The sequence below is a fragment of the Oncorhynchus clarkii genome, chromosome 13, assembly GCF_045791955.1.
Source record: "Oncorhynchus clarkii lewisi isolate Uvic-CL-2024 chromosome 13, UVic_Ocla_1.0, whole genome shotgun sequence".
Classification (NCBI taxonomy): domain Eukaryota; kingdom Metazoa; phylum Chordata; class Actinopteri; order Salmoniformes; family Salmonidae; genus Oncorhynchus; species Oncorhynchus clarkii.
The window spans coordinates 15,880,552-15,905,418 of NC_092159.1; the positions used below are offsets into that span (position 1 = coordinate 15,880,552).

At 41.8% G+C, this 24,867-nt stretch overlaps 3 protein-coding genes across 10 annotated transcripts in view; all 3 read left to right on the plus strand.

Moving 5' to 3' along the window:
- The window catches only part of LOC139424489 (RNA binding protein fox-1 homolog 2-like), a 38,483-nt gene extending 35,074 nt beyond the window's left edge, over positions 1-3,409 (plus strand). For all 8 annotated transcript variants that reach the window (XM_071176388.1, XM_071176387.1, XM_071176384.1 and 5 more), the window contains one exon: positions 122-3,409. In XM_071176388.1, the coding sequence (XP_071032489.1) occupies positions 122-166 (45 nt within the window). In that variant the 3' untranslated portion in view covers positions 167-3,409. The remainder of the gene's footprint in view (positions 1-121) is intronic.
- Positions 1-24,867, plus strand: part of LOC139424506 (myb/SANT-like DNA-binding domain-containing protein 4) — a 1,073,247-nt gene that overhangs the window by 895,973 nt on the left and 152,407 nt on the right. The gene's annotated exons all lie outside the window — the stretch shown is intronic.
- On the plus strand, positions 15,990-22,003 carry LOC139423787 (endoplasmic reticulum resident protein 27). Its single transcript, XM_071175419.1, has 8 exons — positions 15,990-16,105; positions 18,914-19,172; positions 19,547-19,632; positions 20,380-20,523; positions 20,655-20,771; positions 20,957-21,082; positions 21,422-21,616; positions 21,936-22,003. Exons 2-8 carry the CDS (start codon positions 19,115-19,117, stop codon positions 21,978-21,980), a joined length of 771 nt encoding a protein of 256 aa, XP_071031520.1. The 5' UTR covers positions 15,990-16,105; positions 18,914-19,114; the 3' UTR covers positions 21,981-22,003.

The window sequence follows — 24,867 nt, forward strand, 5'->3', positions numbered from 1 at the left end:
AACAAAGAAAAGAGCATAGAATTATATTGTCCATTCTAGTAATTCTACTTCTATGGTAAAGATCTAGCCATTCACTAACCCACTAACTGCCATCTTACCTCCTCTCCTCTGTCTCTACCAGGCCACACTGTACAGGGGAGGCTACAGTAGATTTGCGCCCTACTAAAGATACCCACATTTACCAGGAGCTCTCTCATCCTGTTTTGAACAATCTATAAAAGAGCTCCCTCTGCTGTCCAGGATGGAGATTGCAACACGTTGACGCAAGTTTGTAGCCTACCATGGAAACATTTATATTTCAAAATCTCCTGCTGTCCACTCTTTTTTCGCTTCAAACAAAAATAGGAATGCCGTTTTAAAGACTGGTAGAAAGCCTTGACAAAGAAAAGCAAATAGAAAAAAAAATGTGTATTTGAACCAAATGGCCGCTTGTTTCCATTGCACGGCTGTATTATAGTCCCCCTGTTTCTCCCTCTCGACACTCTCAGCAGCACAAGACACAGAATGGTCGCCCCCAGCTAGCGTACCTCCAGAGCCTATCATGTAACTGGTGTCCGGACCGTTAACTGAACACTGAGACAAACCCCCTACCACACGTATAACAGCCAAGGTGTAATGTGGCATGTACTATACACAACTCATACATCAAGAATGGAGGCGGAGCCTAGTTATGGAAGACAGAACTGTGACTGCCAGTGTCTGCAGGTCTGTGGAGCCTGAATGAGCAAGAAACCACAGCAACCGAGCACCAAAAGCATTTTGGAACAGAAAGACCATTTGCAAACAAAATGGAGGATGTGACTCCATGTTCCCTCTTGTGTGGGGTGAAGGAGTATGAGAGAGGAAATGACATCATTGCAGAGAGAGAGAGAGAGAGTGGATGGACTGATGTTTTTTTTAACACTATTAGAAATGACTCACCTCAAACTGAGCAGTAAAAGGATTATCATAGCTGTTCCTTACCTCAAAGTTTTCTTAGTCCGTGAAAATGGGGAACCTTTAAAAATTTAAATTGTTACAATTATGCAAATAAATTAGTTAGAGAGAGGAAAAAAAGTTACCAAATTCTTCTTATTATTATTGCTGATTTATAGCGTTGTCTTTATTGCGTTATTATTGTTAGTTTCAGTGGTTCTCTGAGCACACCTCCACACACATTTTCCACTTCCCTAGAAACGAGGTCCAGGGGCTAGGACTACAGTGTAGATAATGTCTGTATGTCATTCACTACAGTGGGCAACACTACACGTCCCCTCTACATAACACAATATTATACCAAACTAAACTTCCAGTGCACAACATCATATTCTCACAATACTTCACGCTAAACACAAATCACTCAGAACTATATAATATTTCATCACTGCTATAGAGGTACCGGCTGGCTTTTTATTGCATTGTGAATGATATCTGATATCATTGAAACAACCAGAACCTAGTGTCCTCGAATAAACTTATTCAGTTATATTTCTTTGAAAAGTTATGATAGAGATGTATTATTGGGCTATATGATTGCTTTCCCTAACTTGTTCTGTCTTTTAGAAGAGCAGGTAAACATCAAGTACAGTCTTCCTGAGAATAGCTACGTTGGTAATAGATAGTGAGATTCTGTCAACAGGCGTTGAAAGAGGGACACCATCAATATGAAAAATATTTAATGCAAAATACCATACTATTGTGCATATTTCTATATCCTTATACTCTGTTTCCAAATGTGGTTGTTTTTGCCTTTTTTTTTTGTTCCAAAGATTTGTAGAAAAGCACACTTTTAGTCATGTGTGTGATAAATATATTATCGTTCTTGTGGTTATTATTATAAGTGCGGTCTTTTTATTTGTTGCATTAGCTCTTCTAATGTTTTTTTCTATTGGTAAATGTTGTTCCTCCTAAAGTAAGGTGACATTTTCATTTCCTCCAAGATTAGTTGAAATCTGATATTTTTTTTCCCTCCTGTGTTGTTTTCTAGGGCAGAGGGGAATGGACTCTTTAGTAGTTTCAAAGAGGGAGGGAACCATAGAGGTATGCCACTATGACATCAGCCTATCTAGTGTTCTATATCTATGGGGTAAACAAAACGGGAAAGCATGTAAAACTAAACTACCAAACTAATTTTCTCAATGGAAGAAACAGGACTTTTTGGTCCAGACTGAAATAGGGTGATGGCAAGCATTGGATTGAGTATTTTTCCTCCCAAAAAATAGGGAAGGCTGAAATGTTCGGGCCTCACAATTTATTCCAAGTCCAAAGTTTACAGTAGACAAGAATACGCTGGAATGAATGGTGGCCTGACAAGCACTTCTTCTGACCTGGTGAAGTAACCTAGACTCCTAACATTTCAGTGCTGAAATGAGTCGGTTGAGGTTTAAAACGGATGTGAAGAGCGTAGCGCTCGTGTGCTGTCTAGGTTAAAGGGCATGCGGTTTTGAATGATCCAAGTATACAAAAGGTTGTAAGTGTTATCGTTTGGTTTGTACAATGGTAAATGTTTCATAGCAGTTTTACAAAGAAAATGTTATGTGGGGCATGAACTAATTACTATGAAACAATATTTCTAAATGCTGCAGTCATTGTTTATTTTGAAATGTTTGCTCTATTTTTCATTTTATCTTCGGTTTTCTGGCTGTGTGTACCACTCTTAGTGTGAACTTAATCTAAGACATCAACAGGGGTCAAACTCTTCTCTGGTCATTTGACTTTATTATCATGTATTTCAAAAATGGACTGAAATATGAATAACTGAAAAGATACAGCGCCAAAGATAGTTAGTTATTTATGCCCTATTTCTTTGGTTACCAAATTGAGAAACGCAGAGCAAAGTGGATAAATGATTGACAACCTATTGAACCAATCAACATGGGCAACTAGCATGATGTCGTTCTCCAGGAAGTAGAGTTTGAGACCCCTGACCTAAATGTTTTGCATGATTTTTCTGTCTTTTGAGATCAGACTCCAACAGCATTCGGTTGCAGTAGTCATCTTTTACCACTAAACTCCATTGAGAATGCTAGGCAGCTAGCCCTTTTTTATGCTTAGGATGCTAGTGTAGCAAAGAAGAGCACAGTGCTGGGCAAAACAAAATGGCCACCACAACGAGGCAAGAACACAATGGCAACGTTCTAATTTCCATACTAGCATATTACTTTGAATTCATACCTTGAGACAGTGCTTCATACTAAGTAGTATACTTGTGTGGATATTGGAACAGAGCCATGGAGTAGGCTCATTCCTTGTCATGTGTTTTGGCTCCTTGTATTATATTATACAGTGAGGTGGTTCTTTTTAATCGCTATAGGTTTCAAATGGAAGTGACTGTCCTTTTTTGAATCTCTTCCCCTCTGTCATGTTTATCCCTTGGCTGCCATTATGCTATTTTGTTAGTGAATGTCCATATAAAATCTTTTATATCAAATATTTTGTTGTGGTTTGTGACTTTCATGTTGTTATTTTGGTGTCCAATTTCAAATGAAATGAAATGTTATGTCACATGCGCCAAATACTTACAAGCCCTTAACCAACAATGCAGTTTTAAGAACAATAAGTGTTAAGTAAAAAATAAAAGCAACAAAAAATTAAAGAGGAGCAGTAAAATAACAGAGGCTATATACAGGGGGTAGGGGTACAGAGTCAATGTGCAGGGGCACCAGTTAATTGAGGTAATATATACATGTAGGTGGAGTTAAAGTGACTATGCATAGATAATAAACAGTAGCAGCAGCGTAAAAGAGGGGGGGGGGATGCAAATAGTCTGGGTAGCCATTTGATTAGCTGTTCAGGAGTCTTATGGCTTGGAGGTAGAAGCTCTTAAGAAGCCTCTTGGACCTAAACATGGCGCTCCGGTACCGCTTGCCGTGCGGTAGCAGAGAAAACAGTCTATGACTAGGGTGGCTGGAGTCTAACAATTTTTAGCGCCTTCCTCTGACACCGCCTGGTATAGAGGTCTTGGATGGCAGGAAGCTTGGCCCCAGTGATTTACTGGGCCGTACGCACTACCCTCTGTAGTGCCTTGCGGTCGGAGGCCGAGCAGTTGCCATACCAGGCAATGATGCAACCATTCAGGATTCTGTCGACGTTGCAGCTGTAGAACCTTTAGAGGATCTGAGGACCCATGCCAAATCTTTTCAGTCTCCTGATGTGAAGAGGGCACGACAAAGAGGACTGTCTTGGTGCGTTTGGACCATGATAGTTTGTTGGTGATGTGGACACCAAGGAACTTGAAGATCTCAACCTATTCCACTACAGCCCCGTCGATGAGAATTGGGGAATGCTGGTACTCCTTTTCCTGTAGTCCACAATCATCTCCTTTGCCTTGATCACGTTGAGGGAGAGGTTGTTATCCTGGCACCACACGGCCAGGTCTCTGACCTCCCTATAGGCTGTCTCATCGTTGTCGGTGTTGTGTCATCAGCAAACTTAATGATGATGTTGGAGTTGTGCCTGGCCGTGCAGTCATGAGTGAACAGGGAGTACAGGAGGGGACAGAGCAATTTCTTATGTTGTCCTGTGTTTTAATAATGTCTGTTTGAGTCGCTGGTGGTTGTATTTTGTGTTATTGAGGATCCAAGATAAATGTACATTTTAATTGATTGCTTCTGATGAAGTATTGCCAAAGTACCAGGAGAAGTAGCTGTTTTTCAATTGGTTATTCTTCATATAATTCAAGAGGGTTCATATGTGATTGACACATTGCAAGAGTGATCGGCTCTCAAATGAACAGTCAAATTACACAGACATTTAAAATTCACTGTAAAAAAAGATGGATTGATTTTATTTTGTACATAAATATATATTTCTGTATATAAAAAGTGCTTTCAAAGAGAGCGGGTGCAGGTTGAGAAAAAAGTCAGGCGGGAGGAGACCAACTATGGTTGAGATATAAACAACGGTTAATCAAACCCTCTTTTAATAACATTGAAAATTTAGTCCAGCTTCTCTCAGGAAGTGCACCAGTCAAACTGTAGTAGTAGTGTCGAAGTGAAGTAAGCTTCACTGACATGACCGTTTATTTACCTACCAGAACACAGAAAGCGAATGCACATCACTATTATACATTACATGTCTTATTCATATAACTTGAGTGCCATTTGACTTCAGTTGTTAGGACATTGCTTAGCTGGTCGTTTACGTGAGATTTCTACAGGAGGACAGTGGCAGGATGAGGTTTGGTCATATGTGTCTTCAGTTTAAAGCTGGTGTGTGCATATTTCCCAAGTATCACTGTGTGTTTGTGTGACTTCACCATTTCTCTCAGGGTCGGTGGTGCACCCGAGTACGCCCGGCTTTCAGGGTCGGTGGTGCACCCGAGTACGCCCGGCTCTTAAACACCGAGCTGGTGTCAAAGTGGAAGCGCCTTGTACAAGATGGCATAACAAAACAACAAGAATCAGTTCAGAGTACTGGACTCCCTGACCTCAGGGTCCAGAAAGGAGGAGGAGAGGGAAGGAAAGAGAAGTGGAGGGGGTGGTCGAGGGGAGGGAAGGAGGGGTAGGGCGTCTAAACAATTCCATATTTCGCCAGGTCACTGAGTTCCATGTCACCGAAAGCTTCCCATGGGCAGACCACTGTGATGTCTGTGCCGAGACCCTCCATGCCGGGGATGTCGTCACCGAATCTGGTGAGAGAGGAGAGAGAGGGAGAAGTTTCATGAGCTAAAGGGATAGAGACACAGCAGACTTGAGGGTTGTGGTGGTAAAGTTGAGTTAGAGAGAAAGATGTATTGAAGTGTGTTGGTACTGTATAAAAGGAGTTGCATTTGATATGTAAGGATGGATGCTTGTTATGTTAGAAGGCGTATGCGCAATTAGTTTTCATTGTTGTAGTAGTAGTTATATTTGTGTGTTCTAAGGGAGTTTCCAACTCACCCCTTCTGGCCAGGCTTGGGGGCCTTGCTCTTGAAGGTACGGGTAGTCCTCTGCTTGAATTTAGGGGGGGCCTTCTTTTCAGCGGCAGTTGCAACGTCTGACATTTCTGTTGGTTACCGAGAGAGAGGAAAGAGGGTCAAAAAGGTAGCTGGGAAATACGTAACTGAATAACAGTAGTAAATCCCATCAAGATATCAGTCAGGAGTAGATTATCGCTTTCTTTAACTCCATCGGTCTTATCCTCAATCTGTCTTAATCCAAAACCCTTTCCCTAATACCTAATTATTACCAACCCCTCCCTCTCTCTATCCCGTCGCACCCCAAGAGTGATAATCCCTCTAAAATAACCCTGAGCGGTCTATGTTGATCCAATCATACCAGATTAGATTTGGCACCAACCTATACTGTACTAACCAAGGCGAAAATAGTACCAAAGCTACTCGTTAGCGTTACAATCTGTAGTTCAGATGAGGTCACTTCTACCAGAACATTGTGTAACTAGAAGGTTCTTTGAGACCTTTGAAACCAGTAGTAGCCTATCCCAGTCTTCCATTTCAACTGCACTCTATACAATGTTTATTTCTACAGTAGAATACATTGCACACAGATGCTTTTGAGAGTTCGTTGTCCATGCAAGCAATACTCTGCACCCAAACATGTTTTATTCCACCACTCTAGACATGCATCCTGCACAGGTGAATGACATTCTGTTGTCAAGTCAACAGCCAATCAACAGCTCTCCTACATCACATTCCACAGCTGCTCTACTGATCTGCATGTGTTCATTCTATAGTGTCCTGGTATTGCCAATTTGTCTGCTGGTCTCCTAGTGTCCTGGTATTGCCAATTTGTCTGCTGGTCTCCTCCTAGTGTCCTGGTATTGCCTATTTGTCTGCTGACCTCCTAGTGTCCTGGTATTGCCTATAGGTCCACTGGTCTCCTCCTAGTGTCCTGGTATTGTCGATTGGTCTACTGGTCTTCTAGTGTCCTCCAGTACAATTAAATTCCCTGTCTATCAGAGTGTTGAATGAAAAGCTCCAGCCTCTCTATTAGACTACAACCACTCAAAAAGTCCATTGTCTGTTATCCTGCTCTGCTCTCATCCTCAAGAGTCAGTTGTGTGATCTGTCTCAAGTATACAGCACACAAGTCTACCACAGGAGGCTGCTGAGGGGAGGATGACTCATAATAATGGCTGGAATGGAGTGACGGGAATGGTATCAACCACATGAGAACCATGTGTTTGATGAGTTTGATATTCCATTTATTCCGTTCCAACTATGAGCCCGTCCTCCCCAATTAAGGTGACACCAACCTCCTGTGAAATCTACAAAGGTCCTTTTCCAAAGCCAGTACTAAAGCAAGTGCATTGAACACTAACCAGTCAATGACCATCAGCAATAGAGCACAATCTCAACACGACAACTACATGGAAACAGTACAATATTTCCAGTGAATTCTCTACACTCTAAAATGTTTTCTACGAATGTCTAAGGCATTGACGCCAAATGACCCTTACAGGGCATGCAATAAAGGTAACTAATGCTCAGAGCTGAGCGTAACAGGACGCTGCAGTTTCATCCTACCTGTCTTTGCAGTCTGTAGTGAACAGTTCTCCGGAGTTGGGTTGATCCTACTGAGATCCTGCTGTATCTCTCTTCCTCCTCTCCGACTGTCCTCCCCTTTTATACACCTCTGACTTAATCCCCTCTGACCTTTGCACTGTCACTCGCTGTGTGACCGTGTGTACTGTGTATCCTACTGTGTGTTTACTGGCCACCAGCCCGTCCCATGCTGCTAGCTGGCCTGACATAACATCCAGAGTATATAGAGAGTCCCAAATGGCACCCTATTCCCTACCTTGTGCACTACTTTATCCCTATGGGTAATGAAAAGGGTGCCATTTTGGATACAGTGTATATATATATATATATATCCACTGTGGGCTACGTGTCTGCAGAGTTAAGGCCCTGTAATAGGCTTACACATGGCACCGGCCACTTTGCGTATGTACAGCAGTGTATAATGTCTTGGCATGTGTAGGCTGTTGTGTAATTGAATGGATGAACACACATTGGTAACCCTGATGTAAAGTAAGCTTCAGGTTGGTATTTATAGGGAGAGAGGGACTGTTTTAGTAGGGGTGAGAGGGTAGTGTATCAGTGGTCTGTAGTTGTTGCAAGGGCTAATTGTGTTAACTGCAGAGATACTCAGAGAAGAGCTTGTGTAGTCTTATTAAGGCCCAGTTTAACTAAGTGTTTGCAACCAAAACACGAAGCTAAAACAAAGTTTATGTAGGATTTACACTTGGGCTCTATTCAATCTGTCTCACTGAAGTGTTACAGACTGTGTGATAGAAATGTAAAAGTCATTTCCGATTGAGCTGACACATTCACGCTGTAATGCTGCACTGCCAGGATACGGATTGAATAGAGCCATTCGTGTTTTATTATTTATTCCAAATTAATTTGACCTTTTTGTTTATTCCTCAATGTTGAATTCCCCTTTTGGAGAAACTGGTTCAAACGCTAAGGAAATCTGGGTCTAAATATTTAAAATGATGGGCCACTCATACTAAGGATCTGTGTTTGCGCGAGCTTTACTATGAATTGACCCATGAATTGAACCTAGCCCAGCTGTCCAGTGAACATAGTCCTTGTTGTATTATGTGTTTTGGATGGAGTTTAGGAGTGACATTCTACTTCTGCCATACTTGTAATAAACTTCTAAGAACCCATTAGGAACAATTAGAGAGCTATTCCACTTATGCTGAGCCCCTCCCCATAATGTCCTTCATTAGCAAAAGACAAACGTGGGCCTAGACGAGGACTGGGAGGAGAGTGTTTGTGTGGGACATTTCACCAAGCTTATACAACTCTCCGCTTTTTGGTGATTCGTTTTCAAATTCAAATCATTTTTCATGGGAAACCTAAGTTGAAATTCAGATATTTTTGTTCAATGTTCCCACCATCTTCAGCTGAACTAATGGGGTTCAGAGGGTGTCTTCTGAGGTTAAACAAAGAAATCATCCAATGTTATTTATTCCATTCTCTCTCTTAACACGGTGCATTCAGAAAGTATTCAGACCCCTTCACTTTTTCCACATTTTGTTACTTTACAGCCTTATTCTAAAATTGATTCAATTATTTTTCCTCATCAATCTACACACAGTACCCCATAATGACGAAAACAGGTTTTACCATATTTACATAAGTATTCAGACCCTTTGCTATGAGACTAGAAATTGAGCTCAGTTTCCATTGATCATCCTTGAGATGTTTATACAACTTGATTGGAGTCAACCTGTGATAAATTCAATTGATTGGACATGATTTGGAAAGGCGCACACCTGTCTATATAAGGTCCCACAGTTGACATGCATGTCAGAGCAAAAACCAAGCCATTAGGTCGAAGGAATTATCTGCTGAGCTCCGAGGCAGGATTGATCTGGGGAAGGGTACCAAAACATGTCTGCCTCATTGAAGGTCCCCAAGAACAAAGTGGCTTCCATCATTCTTAAATGGAAGACGTTTGGAACCACCAAGACTCTTTCTAGCGCTGGCCACCCGGCCAAACTGAGAAATCGGGGGAGAAAGGCCTTGGTCAGGGAGGTGACCAAGAACCCGATGGTCACTCTGACAAAGCTCCAGAGTTGGATGGAAGAACCTTCCAGAAGGACAACCATCTCTGCAGTACTCCACAAATCAGGCCTTTATGGTAGTGGCCGGATGGAAGCCACTCCTCATTAAAATGTACATGGCAGTCCGCTTGGATTTTGCCAAAAGGTCCCTAAAGGACTCTCAGGCCATGAGAAACAAGATTATCTGGTCTGATGAAACCAAGACTGAACCCTTTGGCCTGAATACCAAGCATCACGCCTGGAGGAAAGCTGGCACCATCCCTACCATGAAGCATGGTGGTGGAAGCATCATGCTGTGGGGATGTTTTTCAGCAGCAGGGACTGGGAGACTAGTCAGGATCAAGGGAAAGATGAATGGAGCAAAGTACAGAGAGATTCTTGATGAAAACCTGATCCAGAGCGCTCGGGACCTCCGACTGGGCCGAAGGTTCACCTTCCAACAGGACAACGACCCTAAGAACACAGCCAAGACAACACAGGAGTAGCTTCAGGACAAGTCTATGAATGTCCTTGAGTGGCCCAGCCAGAGCCTGTACTTGAACCCGATGAAACATCTCTGGAGAGACCTGAAAATAGCTGTGCAGCGACACTCCCCGTCCAACCTGACAGAGCTTACATATGTGCCAAGTCTGTAGCATCATACCCAAGAAGACTTGAGGCTGTAATTGCTGCTGAAGGTGCTTCAACAAAGTCCTGAGTAAAGGGTCTGAATACTTATGAAATGTGATATTTCAGTAAACAATATACATATAAATTAGCAAAAATGTCTAAAAACCAATTTTTGTTTGTTATTATGGGGTATTGTGTGTAGATTGATGAAAAAAATGATTTAATTAATTTTAGAATAAGGCTGTAACGTAACAAAATATGGAAAAAGTCAAGGGGTCTGAATACTTTCCAAATGCACTGTCTATGTGTTAGACAACCAACTTTGTGTTGGGTCAGTTTGTTTATGGTCTTTACTTGTTCTTGCCATCGTTGTTGTAATGCAATGTAACAAAACAGATACATTCTCAGCAACCTGCCCATAGCAACTCAATGGAATTTATTCATTGAAGGGTGTCTTCAAATGTCTTACATAATATTGTCTGCACAATCTCCATGTAGACTGACGCCTTTGTTGTGGAAATCAATGACTCCCTGGTTCTCGGGACTAGCTTTACAGATGAAGGATCGTAATTAGAACTTTCCTGCAATGTAGGGAATAAATACAAAACAATCCACTTTGACATTTCGGACTTGATTTTCCCTTTTGAAAATTCCATCAACCCATACAAAAATGTCCATAAATTATAATCCACATAATAATTCACATTTCCTGTTGCTGCAGGATTGTTTTCCTGCTGTAGCGAACTGGCTCATATTAAGGTCCTGCATCTGAACACGAGGGGAGACAGAGAGCTGGTTTCAAGCGCAGGGCGCAGGTGTTTATTGCAAAGGACCACAGGAGGAGGCAGGTAGCTGGGTCCAGGGGCAGGCAGAAGGTCATATACAGGGGGTCCAAAAGGGCAACAGTACAGGCAGGGAAAGGCTAGTAACGTAGTCCGGGAGATCAGGAAGGGAATAGGCAAAAGGTGTCGTTAGTAAGGCAGGCAAAAGCTATCTTACACTGGAGGAGTAAATCACAGGAAACAACGCTCCAAAAGACATGTCACAAAACCAACAATACCTCACAATGATGTGGTGCAAAGAACTGAACTACATAGTGTGTGATAATGACATACAGGTGTGTGAACAGGTGATTAGAATTCAGGTGATTGGGATCTAGAGAGTGAGCTGCATTCAGGGAATCTAGGTGTTTGAGAGTGTGAGCCGGAAAGTGGTCTGGAAAGTAAGCTGTGTTCAGGGGATCTACGTGTTTGAGGGTGTGAGTTGGAAGCAGACTTTACAACTTCAAGTTTTAATGTTACATGCACAAGTACATTGAAATGTCTTTCTTGCAAACTCGAAGCCCAACAATGCAATAATCAATAACAATGTATTACAAATAAATAATAGTAATAAGAATAAGAAATACGAAAAACACTAAGTAAGCATTCCATCACTCTTCTTCTTAGTCAAATAGCCCTTACACAGCCTGGAGGTGTGTTGGGCCATTGTCCTGTTGAAAAACAAATGATAGTTCCACTAAGCCAAAACCAGATGGGATGGCGTATTGCTGCAGAATGCTGTGGTAGCAATGCTAGTTACGTGTGCCTTGAATTCTAAATAAATCACAGACAGTGTCACCAGCGAAGCACCCCCCACACCATCCCACCTCCTCCTCCATGCTTCATGGTGGGAACCACACATGCGGAAATCATCCGTTCACGTACACTGCGTCTCACAAAGACGCAGCGGTTGGAACCAAAAATCACAAATTTGGACTCATCAGACCAAAGGACATATTTCCACCGGTCTAATGTCCATTGCTCGTGTTTCTTGGCCCAAGCAAGTCTCTTCTTATTATTGATGTCCTTTAGTAGTGGTTTCTTTGCAGCAATTCGACCACGAAGGCCTGATTCACGCAGTCTCCTCTGAACAGTTGATGTTGAGATGTCTGTTACTTGAACTCTGTGAAGCATTTATTTGGGCTGCAATTTCTGAGGCTGGTAACTCTAATGAACTTATTCTCTGCAGCAGAGATAACTCTGGGTCTTCCTTTCCCGTGGCGGTCCTCATGAGAGCCAGTTTCATCATTGCTCTTGATTGTTTTTGCGACTGCATTTGAAGAAACTTTCAGTTCTTGAAATGTTCCACATTGACTGACCTTCATATCTTAAAGTAATGATGGACTGTCTTTCTCTTCGCTTATTTGAGCTGTTCATAATATGGACTTCTGTTTACCCCCCCCCCCCCCCCCCCCCCCCCCCTACCTTATCACAACACAACTGATTGGCTCAAACGCATTAAGAAGGAAATAAATTCCACATATTAACTTTTAACAAGACACACCTGTTAATTGAAATGTATTCCATGTGACTACCTCATGAAGCTAGTTGAGAGAATGCCAAGAGTGTGCAAAGCTGCCATCAAGGCAAAGGGTGGCTACTTTGAAGAAACTCTAATATAAAATAAATATAACACTTGTTTGGTTACTACATGATTCCATATTTGCTATTTCATAGTTTTGATGTCTTCACTATTATTCTACAATGTAGAAAATAGTACAAATAAAGAATAACCCTTGAATGAGTTGGTGTGTCCAAACTTTTAACTGGTACTGAATATACAGCAAATATTTGGAACTCAATTCCAATACCATATTTACATATGCAGGGATACTGGAGTGATGTAGGTAGATATGTATAAGGTGACTAGGCAACAGGATATGAGATCAACAGTAGCAGCAGCAGCGTGTATGTGAGTGGGTGTGTAGAGTCAGTATAAATGTATGTGCATATTATGTGTGAGTGAGCAAATTATGGAGTTTGTGTGTGTGTGTGTGTGTTGGAGTGACAGTGTGTGCGAGTGTGTAGGGCCCTGAGAGTGTGCATAGTGACAGTGCAAATACTGAAATAAAAGGTCAATAAAGACACAAGGTCAACTCTGTCAAGGTAAACATCTGTACCACATTGGCGTGGAGTGAATCTGCCAACACCAATGGTGTTCAGTACAGAAGTCCTCCAGCACCAGTGGGTTAAATGTTATATAACTTCTGTTTAGGCAGAACGTTTAGACAGATTTAACTCTTGCCCTAACCTGGCCTTATTCCCTGCTCCTCCCTCCTTCGTAATCCTGAGCCAAGATTGGCTGCCTCCATTTGATATCCCCCTTTCCCTTGTCTTTCTTCTGGTAGGCTCTGCTTGAGTCCCAAACGGCACCCTATTCCCTACGTAGTGCCTTCCTTTTGAATAGAACCCAGTGGTCTGAAAGTAAGTAATGCACTCTGTAGGGAATAGGGTAGCATTTGGGACGTAAATTTGTCTTCGCCTGTTAATAACTCAGAAGACGGCGAGGCTTTGTAATCTACAGATTAGCTTTTACCTCAAACAAACTGTGATGACTTCAGAGACAACACCAGGGAACCGCAGTAATGACAGTAAATTGAGTTTAAAAAGCTATTTATACAAGTTACTGAGTGTAAAATTAACCTTCATCACGAATGAATTTACATCATCAATGGATAAGATCCAAGGAAGGTTTTTGTTGTTGTATTGTGCACTCATTGTAACTTCTAATAATAATAATAACAGTAATAATAATAATTATTGATTGCATTTATGTAGCGCCTTTGATTCACCTACAGTAGGTGCTCACTGCTCAAAGCGCTGTATATAGCAAGGGGGAAAACTCACCTCTTTCACCACCAATGTGTAGCACCCACTTGGGTGATGTACGGCAACTATTTTGTGCCAGAACGCTTAACACACATCACCTATCATGGCGGAGAGGTGAGGAGTGATATATGCCAATTAGGAATAAGGGGGATGATTAGGTGGTCATGATTGAAAGGTGCCAGGTTGGGAATTTGGCCAGGGTACCGCACCAGGGTTAACACCCCTACTCTTACGATAAGTGCCATGGTATTTTTTAATGACAACAGACAGTCAGGACACCCATTTAATGTCCCATCCGAAAGACGGCACTCTACTCAGGACAATGTCCCCTTCACAGCCCTGGGGCATTGGAATCTCCTAAGACCAGAGGGAAGAGGTCCCCTACTGGCCCTCCAACACCACTTCCATCGGCATCTGGTCTCCCATCTAGGGACTGACTGTCACGCCCTGACTTTAGTTTGTTTTTTCTGGCTCTATTTTAGTTTGGTCAGGGCGTGAGTTGGGGTGGACATTCTATGTTTTGTTCTGTGTGTTATATTTCTAGGTGTTTGGCCTGGTATGATTCCCAATCAGAGGCAGCTGTCAATCGTTGTCTCTGATTGAGAATCATACTTAGGCAGCCTGTTTTCCCACTATGGGTTGTGGGTAGTTGTTTTCTGTTTTGTGTATTGCACCATACGGGACTGTTAGTTCGTCGTGTTGTTGGCTGTTTGTTCAAGTATTCGTATTGATTAAAAGGTATTATGAACGCTCTCTCTACGTGGTGTTTTGGGACATGTATGTTACATCTTCAGCCATTGCAGGAAAGAGGTAGGTAAGCTTAAGTTCCAACGCTATCGGGAAATCGGGCCCTGAACTGACCCTGCTTAGCTTCAGAGGCAAGCCAGCAGTGGGACTCATGGTATTGTACTTATTGTACATGCTTGTACTTCACACATAGGGCTAATAAATGATTGTTTGTTAAATTTGTATACCCATGTCATAGTGTTAAAGGCAGATGTGTCACAGCTAACTTCATGCAATTCTACACATTTTGCCATGAGGGAGAGATGAAAATGTTGCATTCTTAAAGTAAATGAAAGCTAAAATATAGGTGTGTCGACTGTGATAAAGGCACTGGATTGTGAACTGTCTTGTTTGCAGTGGCATGGTGCTTACTGCCATAGAAGCACAGTGACATATGCCTCAATGTGGTCATATTCGTGGCTTATTGGGGGTGTGGCTTTAAGTTAATTATTTTTGGCCACCCATCCCATGAGCGTGAATGCCATTCCAGTTAATCTGAATGTCATTCCAGTGCACTGCTTGCTTTGAATTCTATTTTCCATGTTAAGGTAAAAATACAAATAACGTCCCGTTTGGAACTGACAAGTAGAGACCTTAAAAAATATAAATACGTGGATGTGCCATCACCATCCTCTCATGTTATACCTGGCTGTTGTCAGGTGTGTTTACCCATCAGCATCCTCTCATGTTATACCTGGCTGTTGTCAGGTGTGTTTACCCATCAGCATCCTCTCATGTTATACCTGGCTGTTGTCAGGTGTGTTTACCCATCAGCATCCTCTCATGTTATACCTGGTTGTTGTCAGGTGTGTTTACCCATCATCTTCTGGATTCATCTCTGCCTGTTGAGATGCTTAACCTACCTTGGGACTGAACACCCGAGCCTGTGTGTATTATTAACTCTCTGAGTATCAGGGATAAGGCCATATTAATGCTCTCACGTGTGCCTCTTTCGTCACCCACCCATCTGTCCAGTCATCTCTTTCTCAGATTACAGGTGTTTATAAATTCAAACTCAGTCACCATGAATCAGCTTTCACTTCTCATCCTTCTCTCTTTCTCTCCCAGACAAGAAAATCTGAAGATGCATGAATTTGAACATTCATTTGTCTCTGTCTTCCCTCCACTCCAACTCTCTCGTTTTCCTCCTCTCATTCCAAATGTTTCTGGCAGTATTTCAGTGTTAAGATTTTACAACATGTTTTAAAACACCCGGGCCAGTTTACAGCAAAGGCCTTACATGTACTTAGTCTCTTTAACAAAGCATTTGTTTCCAAAAGCTAGAGATTACTCTGGGACTGTAGTGGAAGGAAACCTTTTGATTCACTAGACTGTGAAATCACATCAGAGGCAAAAGGAGGAGTGAAAAAGTGGGAATAAGAGAGGAGGAGATCAGCCAAGTGGAGTAGAGTTTCTCAGAAACATTGAACAATGAGTGTGTTAACTCTGAACAAAATGCGGATGAATTGAAGTTCGAGGTCAACACAGTTGGGGGAAGGATATCATGCAGCTATGGATACATAGATTTTTTTACATTTTTAATTGATCTGTTATTTTACCAGGTAAGTTGACTGAACACGTTCTCATTTACAGCAACGACCTGGGGAATAGTTACAGGGGAGAGGAGGGGGGATGAATGAGCCAATTGTAAACAGATAATGTGCATACATATGAGATCATGCAGCTATGGATACATATATAGATATAGATACTGTGCCAGAGAGTGGAGACCGTCTGAGGACATGAGTGATGCTGTGACACAACATACGTTTTGAGGCTCTCATGAGTTTAGCTCTTTTAATAAGAAGCCTTCTTGGCTTAATATGGCGCTGTCACCAATACTCTGTTAATAATATACACGTACAGGCCAACATACAGTATTTACTTTTTAATTTAACTAGGCAAGTCAGGCAAGAACAAATTCTTATTTACAATGACGGCCTACCCTGGCCAAACCCTAACGACGGCGGGCCAACTGTACACCGCCCTATGGGACTCCCAGTCACAGCCGGTTGTGATACAGCCTAGAATCGAACCAGGGTCTGTAGTGATGCCTCTAGCACTGAGATGCAGTGCCTTAGACCGCTGCGCCACTCGGGAGCCCCATGCGTACATTGCAGACATTGAGGTGGTTAGAAAGAGACAAAAGGTAAATGTAAACTTAGAACACTGCAATCTATGCTCTCGTGAGGTTTTTATTGGTGACGTTTCAGCCCTTATTCACCAGGTTACTTATTATCTGATATTAAACACTTGTTCAGAAGCATGGTATATGTGTATGTAACTTTCTCCTGTATTGATTGGAGAGAGGATGGGAAAAAAAAGGGCCTGCTTGAGACCTGATATGAAATGTAACTAGAACATGTTGAGGGATCTTTTGCTATACATTTCCAAGTTCACATTGTCAAAGAGAGCTAAACCAACATTGACATTGGCGTCATCAACCTTCATCATTCAGTTGACATTGCAAGGTGTTGCACAACCAACAGATTATACCTACATGTTTACTATACTGGAGTGTAGATACAGGAAGTTACAGTATGTAAGAGGGACATGAAGCACTTGGAATGTGGCAAGCAACACGCTACAGTTGTGGATAATATGAAATGAACTCCCATTTTTATTTTCAGGAACAACAATGATACCTTACCATAGAGACTTGATGTTGAGTTTGTTTTCTTTTTGCTAAACACTTTTATGGTTACTACATGATTCCATATGTGTTATTTCATAGTTTGATGCTATTATTCTACAATGTACAAAATAGTAAAAAAAAAAAAAAAGCCCTTGAATGAGTAGATGTATCTAAACTGTTGACTGGTACTCTATATATTTATATATTTGTTTTTCCAATTTTTTTTGTAGAGTACATGTTAATTATACAGTTAAATTGTTTTACAATATTATAAACAAGTAAAAATATGATAAAATCATATCTAGTTGTGAGAACTCTACAGGATCACTTAGGTTATTGCTGAATGGGATGTCCCACAACTCATCACTAAAGGAGGATTGGTCCTTGCTATCCGGGATCTTCGGCATATCCCTACCCCACTGAAGTTGACATAAAACATGGTTAAGGTTAGGGTTGCGGTTAAGGTTAGGGTTTAGGGTAGGGATGTCCCAGGGACCCTGGGTTACGCTAACCAAGGAGGATTCCCTTTAGATTGAGGACAGTCCACACCTGGCAAATTGCCCTCGCTATGACAAGTCTTAAGCTGGTTACAAGCTGTTTATGAAACATCTAGCAGGACTGTAACACAGGTGACTCTGGTATTAGAGGGCAATCTTTTCAAATGTGGGAACTGCTTTCATTTTAATGGAATAATCTCCTCAAAAATGAAATGTTGGTCTTTTTTTTCCATTAGTCCCAAAAGGCTTTGAATGTCAGCGATCAAGTATTCAAGACACAGGACTTTCAAAAAGATAATTGTAACTCGCCACATCATCAGGATGTGTTTTGCAAGTTAGTTCAACAGTGGACTAATGTAAAAAATACCAAAGATAATTTTTGAACAGAGTATTCCTTTAAGCCGCTCATTGGTTCATTTTAAATGACACGTAGTGTACTGTACTTTGGGTAGTTTGTGTACTCAGACTCTATAATATAGAAAATCTATACACCTTAAACAAATACTCATTTTTTTTCTCTTGGAATCTTCAAATTGCTTTTAATTGAAACTTTAAATATATATATTTTTTTATCACACTACATATTCAACAATCTAAAATACTCCTCCTGCTTCATTAATACGTCTTCCAAAGATGCCTCTGATTAACATGTTACATAAAGGTTTGGTTTGTTGCGTGTCCATTGGATACTAAAATAGCTAGTTGGCTAATTCTCTAGGGTCAGTCAGACCAAACAGCTGCCTGTTACGTGCCACCAATATGGCCAGACCAATGCCACCGGTAGGAAAACACACCCTGCTGATTCAGAGTGCAATGTGGCCAAGTCACCACAGGAGGGAGGGCCACATCCAACCCTGCATTAGATTGAACGGCATGCACGCATGCATACAAATCGAATTCCTATAAAGTGGCATTGCTCTGTCAGAAAAATAATGCTGTCATTTAGGTGAACAGCAGGACATCACAGAATGAGTACGGAAATACATCCTTGTTGAGTGAGGTGTCTGTATAGGCTGAAAATATGTGACAGATTTGACTGCTTGGGATTTTTTCATATTGAGATTCTGAAGTAAAAAAACAAAAACATTTTGCATGTGTATCCTCAGGTTAGAAGGTACATTCTTAGTCATACGCGTGTGTATGCCCGCCCGCCCACCCACCCAGCCACACTCATGAACTGACACAGTGACACGTAGTCCAACACTCGCTGATCTTAACCTATCAATAACACCTGTCAGCTTCTCATACAGGCACCAATCAGCAGCACGAGGAAACGGCCATGTGGCAGACCCTGAGGTACAGAGGGACAGAAGGAGGGAAACGACACACATGGACAGACGGACACAGACTCCAGCCTAAAACTCAACCGCCCTGCATAGAACCAAAAACGGACAAACTTCTCTGAGGCCCTTCGTTGTCTACAGCCTGCCGATAAAATTATGGCACCGCTGCTCTCTCTGTTTCTCTCCCTCCTGGCTGCCTCAGTCATAGCTGAAGGTGAGAATCTCTTTGCCTTTGGTCACGTACATGTTTTTAGATTTCCTAGACGTCTTTTTAGTCTTTATTTCCTGTTTCCTTCCTGAATGGTGTGATATTCTCTTCTATCTTTTTGACCTCTATGTTACGATATGCACACCAGTATACCCCTTAGAATATATATGCCCAATACATTGCTTCATTCTAAATGGTATGCTGAAATTGACATTGGGATTGAGCCTATGACTGGCTTTCTGAGAGCCATTCCACAGATTGATGCATTTTTCCTCTTCGTGTTTCTAAAGAGATGGAACTAGTGTAGGTAGTTGGGTTAGGGCTTGTCCAATGAATTCCATCAACCCCCCCCCCCCCCACCTCTCTCTCTCTCCCTACAGACAGCGCCCTCCCATCCCTGAATGATGTCACTGCAGCCGAGGCCTTCATCGAAGCCTCCGAGGTGGTCGTCATCGGGTTCTTTGAGGTCAGACAGGAAACAAGTGTGGGAAGGGCAGGATGGGAGGGGAGGGAGAGAAATGTAACGTGTACAGTAACCTACTGTAGGCCTGAGTAAGGTTGACACATCACGATGGTACAAAACCACAGCAGATTTTTATCAACGTTGGCTAGATGCTACACCACTAACGTGCGGATGGACGCGGCCAGCCAGATATAGCAGAGGTCAAATTAAACCATAACTCAGATTTGAGACGAGAAAAAAACAAAACATACATTCCTGTTGACTGTTCGTAGCTACAGTCCCAGCTGCTGTCAGCCTGTGGCTGGCCACACACTTGGCACAGGAAGTGACTAGCTTGCGTTGCCTTGAGGATAGTAGGCGGCCGTCCCAGAGTGTCAAGCGGCGGCCCAAGCCCTTTGGCTAAACTCAGTGTGCGGGGGACGATGGCAGGCCGCAGGACAAGGAAATGAGGACGCATCTGAGGAATTGGCACAGAGGAGGTCGCTGTAAACAAGTGTAAACAGAGCGTGGGTGAAGGGTGGCGAGAAAGAGAGAGAGAGAAAAAAAATATGGTGGACTGCCATGTACTTACTGGGGACCAAAATATTATTTCAATGGGCTAATTGGCAATTTGAATCTCAAAAACAGACTTCTATAGTATATCACTGTAGTGAGTGTTATCAGACTCTAACATTCTCTCTCCCTCTCTGCCTGCCCCCTCTCGCTGCCCCCCCTTCTCTCTCTCGCAATCTCTTTCCCTCTCTTTCTCAGACTCCCTCAGATGAGACTTTTGGCTACAAGGAGTTTGTGGAGGCAGCTAAGACTGTGAAGCATATCCCTGTGGCTCTGTGCAGTGATAAGGAGGCATGGGCCAAACTCGGCATCGTGTCTGACACGATCTCCATCTTCAGAAAAGTAAACTACCACACCACACCTTTCACTTTGTCCATCAGAAATCACCTGCTTGACTCCCGTTACAACTACTTTGATTACAAATTTACAAGAAAATATCAACTGAAAATGTTGATTTATGTGTGTGTGTTCAGGCAGATAACCACCAAGACAACCTTCAGCTCTCTGAGACCAAGAAAGTGGAGGCGGACGGCCTTGCTCGCTTTATCACCATGAACGAGCTTCGCTACATCACCGAGTACAACCAAGTGGTAGTCACTGACCACAGCACTGTTCATCTACACCTTACACACTACTCTATACAACAGCACCTATTAACAGTTATACCAGCCTTGTTATGATTACATCTTGCCAGCACATCTTTGTATTATTAGCCTTTCATGTTCAGTCATGTTCAGACTACACCTAAAGACAGTTAATGTCTCTCTCCTCTCAGACAGCAGTGGGTCTGTTCCAGTCTGAGGTGAAGGGGCACCTCCTGCTCTTCATCAACAGGGGGAGTAGTGACTATGAAGTGCTCAAGGACCGACTAGGAGCTCTGGCCCCAGAATTTGTTGGGAAGGTGAGAGCAGGCAAGCAGCAACTGGACCTGAAAAGAGCGACTTAACAAAACCTCTGTTATATCGGCCATTTGATTCAAATCTTGAGATAATGTCCCTAATCCCCTATTTGAAATTGGTTCTTTTGATTCAACTATTTAACTGAATCTTGAATTTAATTTGCAAATTGGATCAATGGAGTCATGTTTTGAGTCCCAGAATCTCAATGTACTGTATATTATATATAGTGCACTACTTTTGATATTGGTCTCGTTCAATAAAATCACAGATGTTAGTTTCTGTTGCCAAACGTATTTGCTACAGTGTGCTCTACTGAATATTACCATGATTTTTTGTCACAGTTCCTGTTTGTGCTGGTACACGGGGTGAAGTCCAATGAGAAATCTCTGGGCTACTTTGGCCTGACGTCACGTGACCTTCCCCGCGTGGGCATTTACGACCGCGACTCAGATATGAAGTGGCTCATGCCCGAGGGAGAGATCTCCACCGAACGTGTGCGGAAGTTCTGCCAGTCACTCATACTAGGCAATCTCAAGGTCAGAGGTCAAAACAAATAACAAAATAGTATTGGTTCTCTTTCAAATGCCTTTGAGGGTTGATTGAGCCTACCTGGAGTGCCAGTTGGACAGGGTTTGCACTTCTTGGACTATTCTATTGGTTCCATTGTGCCAGGCAAGCTCAATTAAGAGCAGGTAAATACGTTTTTGAAAGAAAACAAATACTATTTGAACCCATATCTATGGTGCAGTATACGTTTCAGTGGCTTTGATAATATGTAGAAAGCAGCAATAAATTATCCTGAGTGGCCTCCATTTAATGTATACTGCTTCTCAAAAACTTTTTCTATCATTTTAGGAGGTGAAGCAGGCAGGAGAACGTGTTCCTAAAACTGAGTTGTAAAATAAACAAATAAATGAATGTAAATAATTAGCTTTGTGACAGTTATTGTGTCTGTTTTGGAGTCAGTATTGTTTTCTGCCTGAATCTTATGTAGGCTATGTGTGTGCTCTGGTGGGCATGGTGTGTCTTTATGTGAGGGAAAGTCTGCCATCTGCGAGTTGACCACAGCTCAGTGGCTACTCACCACTGAGATTTTAGCCTAGTTTGTCAGCGTTGGCGCTGATCTGATGGTTACAATCACAACTGACTGACCTCAGACTGGCAGGGCATGGAGGGTCTAACAGAGAAAGAAGAATTGAAATCTGTCTTCTGAAAAAATAACCGTTGAAGATTCCAAATCCAATCACAAAGAAACAGTACGATGTAAAATATTACAATACATTTGTGTATTTTCATGCAAATGCTACATTTAAGTGCAGACCTGTGTTCAAATACATGTACAGGATATTTGAGTGTCTGGTATATAAAAAAACTTTTTTAAATACACAACCCAAAACAACTTTATTTCTGTATTTGAATGGTTATTTGTAAAAACCAAAGTCTGCCAAATTGTATTATATGACAGTATTTTCAAATTCTTATGTACATTCATGAGAGTGTATTTGAGTTTTCCAAATATATATATAAAACATTAAACTACTTATCTTTTCAAATAAAATATCAGAATACTTTGAATATACGAGCAATTAATTGAAATATTTTAAATACAGTGGCAAGAAAAAGTGTGTGAAGCGTTTGGAATTACCTGGATTTCTGCATAAATTGGTCATTAAAAGTTGATCTGATCTTCATCTAAGTCACAACAACAGACAAACACAGTCTGTTTAAACAAATAACACAAACAATTATATGTTTTCATGTCTTTATTGAACTCACTGTGTTAACATTCACAGTATAGGGTGGGAAAAGTATGTGAAATGTTGGCTTTAATAACTGGTTGACCCTCTTTTGGCAGCAATAACCTCAACCAAATGTTTTCTGTAGACCTGCACAGCGGTCAGGAGGAATTTTGGACTATTCATCTTTACAAAAATGTTTCAGTTCAGCAATATTCTTAGGATGTCTGGTGTGAACCGCTCTCGAGGTCATGCCACAGCATCGCAATCAGGTTGAGGTCTGGACTAGGCCACTCCAGAAGGCGTATATTCTTCTGTTCAAGCCATTCTGTTGTTGATTTACTTGTGTTTTGGGTCACTGTCCTGTTGGGTCGCCCAACCTCTGTTGAGCTTCAATGGGCGGACAGATAGCCTTATATTCTCATGCAAAATGTCTTGATAAACTTGGGAATTCATTTTTCCGTCAATGATAGCAAGTTGTCCAGGCCCTGAGGCAGCAAAGCAGCCCCAAACCATGATGTTCCCTCCACCATACTTTACAGTCGGGATGTGGTTTTGATGTTGGTGTGCTGTGCTTTTTTTCCCTCCACATATAGTGTTATGTGTTCCTTACAAACAAATCAACTTCAGTTTGACTTCTGACTCCAATTAGCTTTTGTAAAAGTCAATAGCCTAGGGGTTCCCATACTTTTTCCAACCTACACTGTGAATGTTTAAATGATGTATTTAACAAGAAAAAATACAATAATTTGTGTGTTATTAGTTTAAGCACACCCTGTTTGTTTATTGTTGTGACTAAGATGAAGATCAGAACATTTTATGACTAATTTATGCAGAAATCCAGGTAATTACACAGGTTCACATACTTTTTCTTGCCACTGTAGTATTTGAACCCAGATCTGATTAAGTTACATACAGTTGAAGTTGTAAGTTTAAATACACCTTAGCCAAATACATTTAAACTCAGTTTTACACAATTCCTAACATTTAATCCTAGTAAAAAATCCCTGTTTCAGGTCAGTTAGGATCACCACTTTATTTTAAGAATGTGAAATGTCAGAATAATAGTAGAGAAAATGATTTATTTCAGCTTTTATTTCTTTCATCACATTCCCAGTGGGTCAGAGGTTTGCATACACTCAATTAGTATTTGGTAACATTGCCTTTAAATTGTTTAACTTGGGTCAAATGTTTCGGGTAGCCTTCCACAAGCTTCCCACAATAAGTTGGGTGAATTTTGGCCCATTCCTTCTGACAGAGCTGGTGTAACTGAGTCAGGTTTGTAGGCCTCCTTGCTCGCACGTGCTTTTTCAGTTCTGCCCACAAATGTTCTATAGGATTGAGGTCAGGGCTTTGTGATGGCCACTCCAATACCTTGACTTTGTTGTCCTCAAGCCATTTTGCCACAACTTTGGAAGTATGCTTGGGGTCATTGTCCATTTGGAAGACCCATTTGCCACAAAGCTTTAACTTCCTGACTGATTGAGATCTGATTGAGGTCTTGAGATCAGAGCTTCAATATATCCACATAATCTTCCGTCTTCATGATGCCATCTATTTTGTGAAGATCACCAGTCCCTCCTGCAGCAAAGCACCCCCACAACATGATGCTGCCACCCCCGTGCTTCATGGTTGGGATGGTGTTCTCCGGCTTGCAAGCCTCCCTCTTTTTCCTCTAAACATGACGATGGACATTATGGCCAAACAGTTATATTTTTGTTTCATCAGACCAGAGGACATTTCTCCAAAAAATACCGTCTTTGTCACCATGTGCAGTTGCAAACCGTAGTCTGACTTTATTATGGCGGTTTTGGAGCAGTGGCTTCTTCCTTGCTGAGCGGCCTTTCAGGTTATGTTGATATAGGACTCGTTTTACTGTGGATATAGATACTTTTGTACCTGTTTCCTCCAGCATCTTCACAACTTTGCTGCTGTTCTGGGATTTATTTGCAATTTTCGCACCAAAGTACGTTCATCTGTGTGGGGCGGCAGGGTAGCCTAGTGGTTAGAGTGTTGGACTAGTAACCGAAAGGTTGCAAGTTCATATCCCG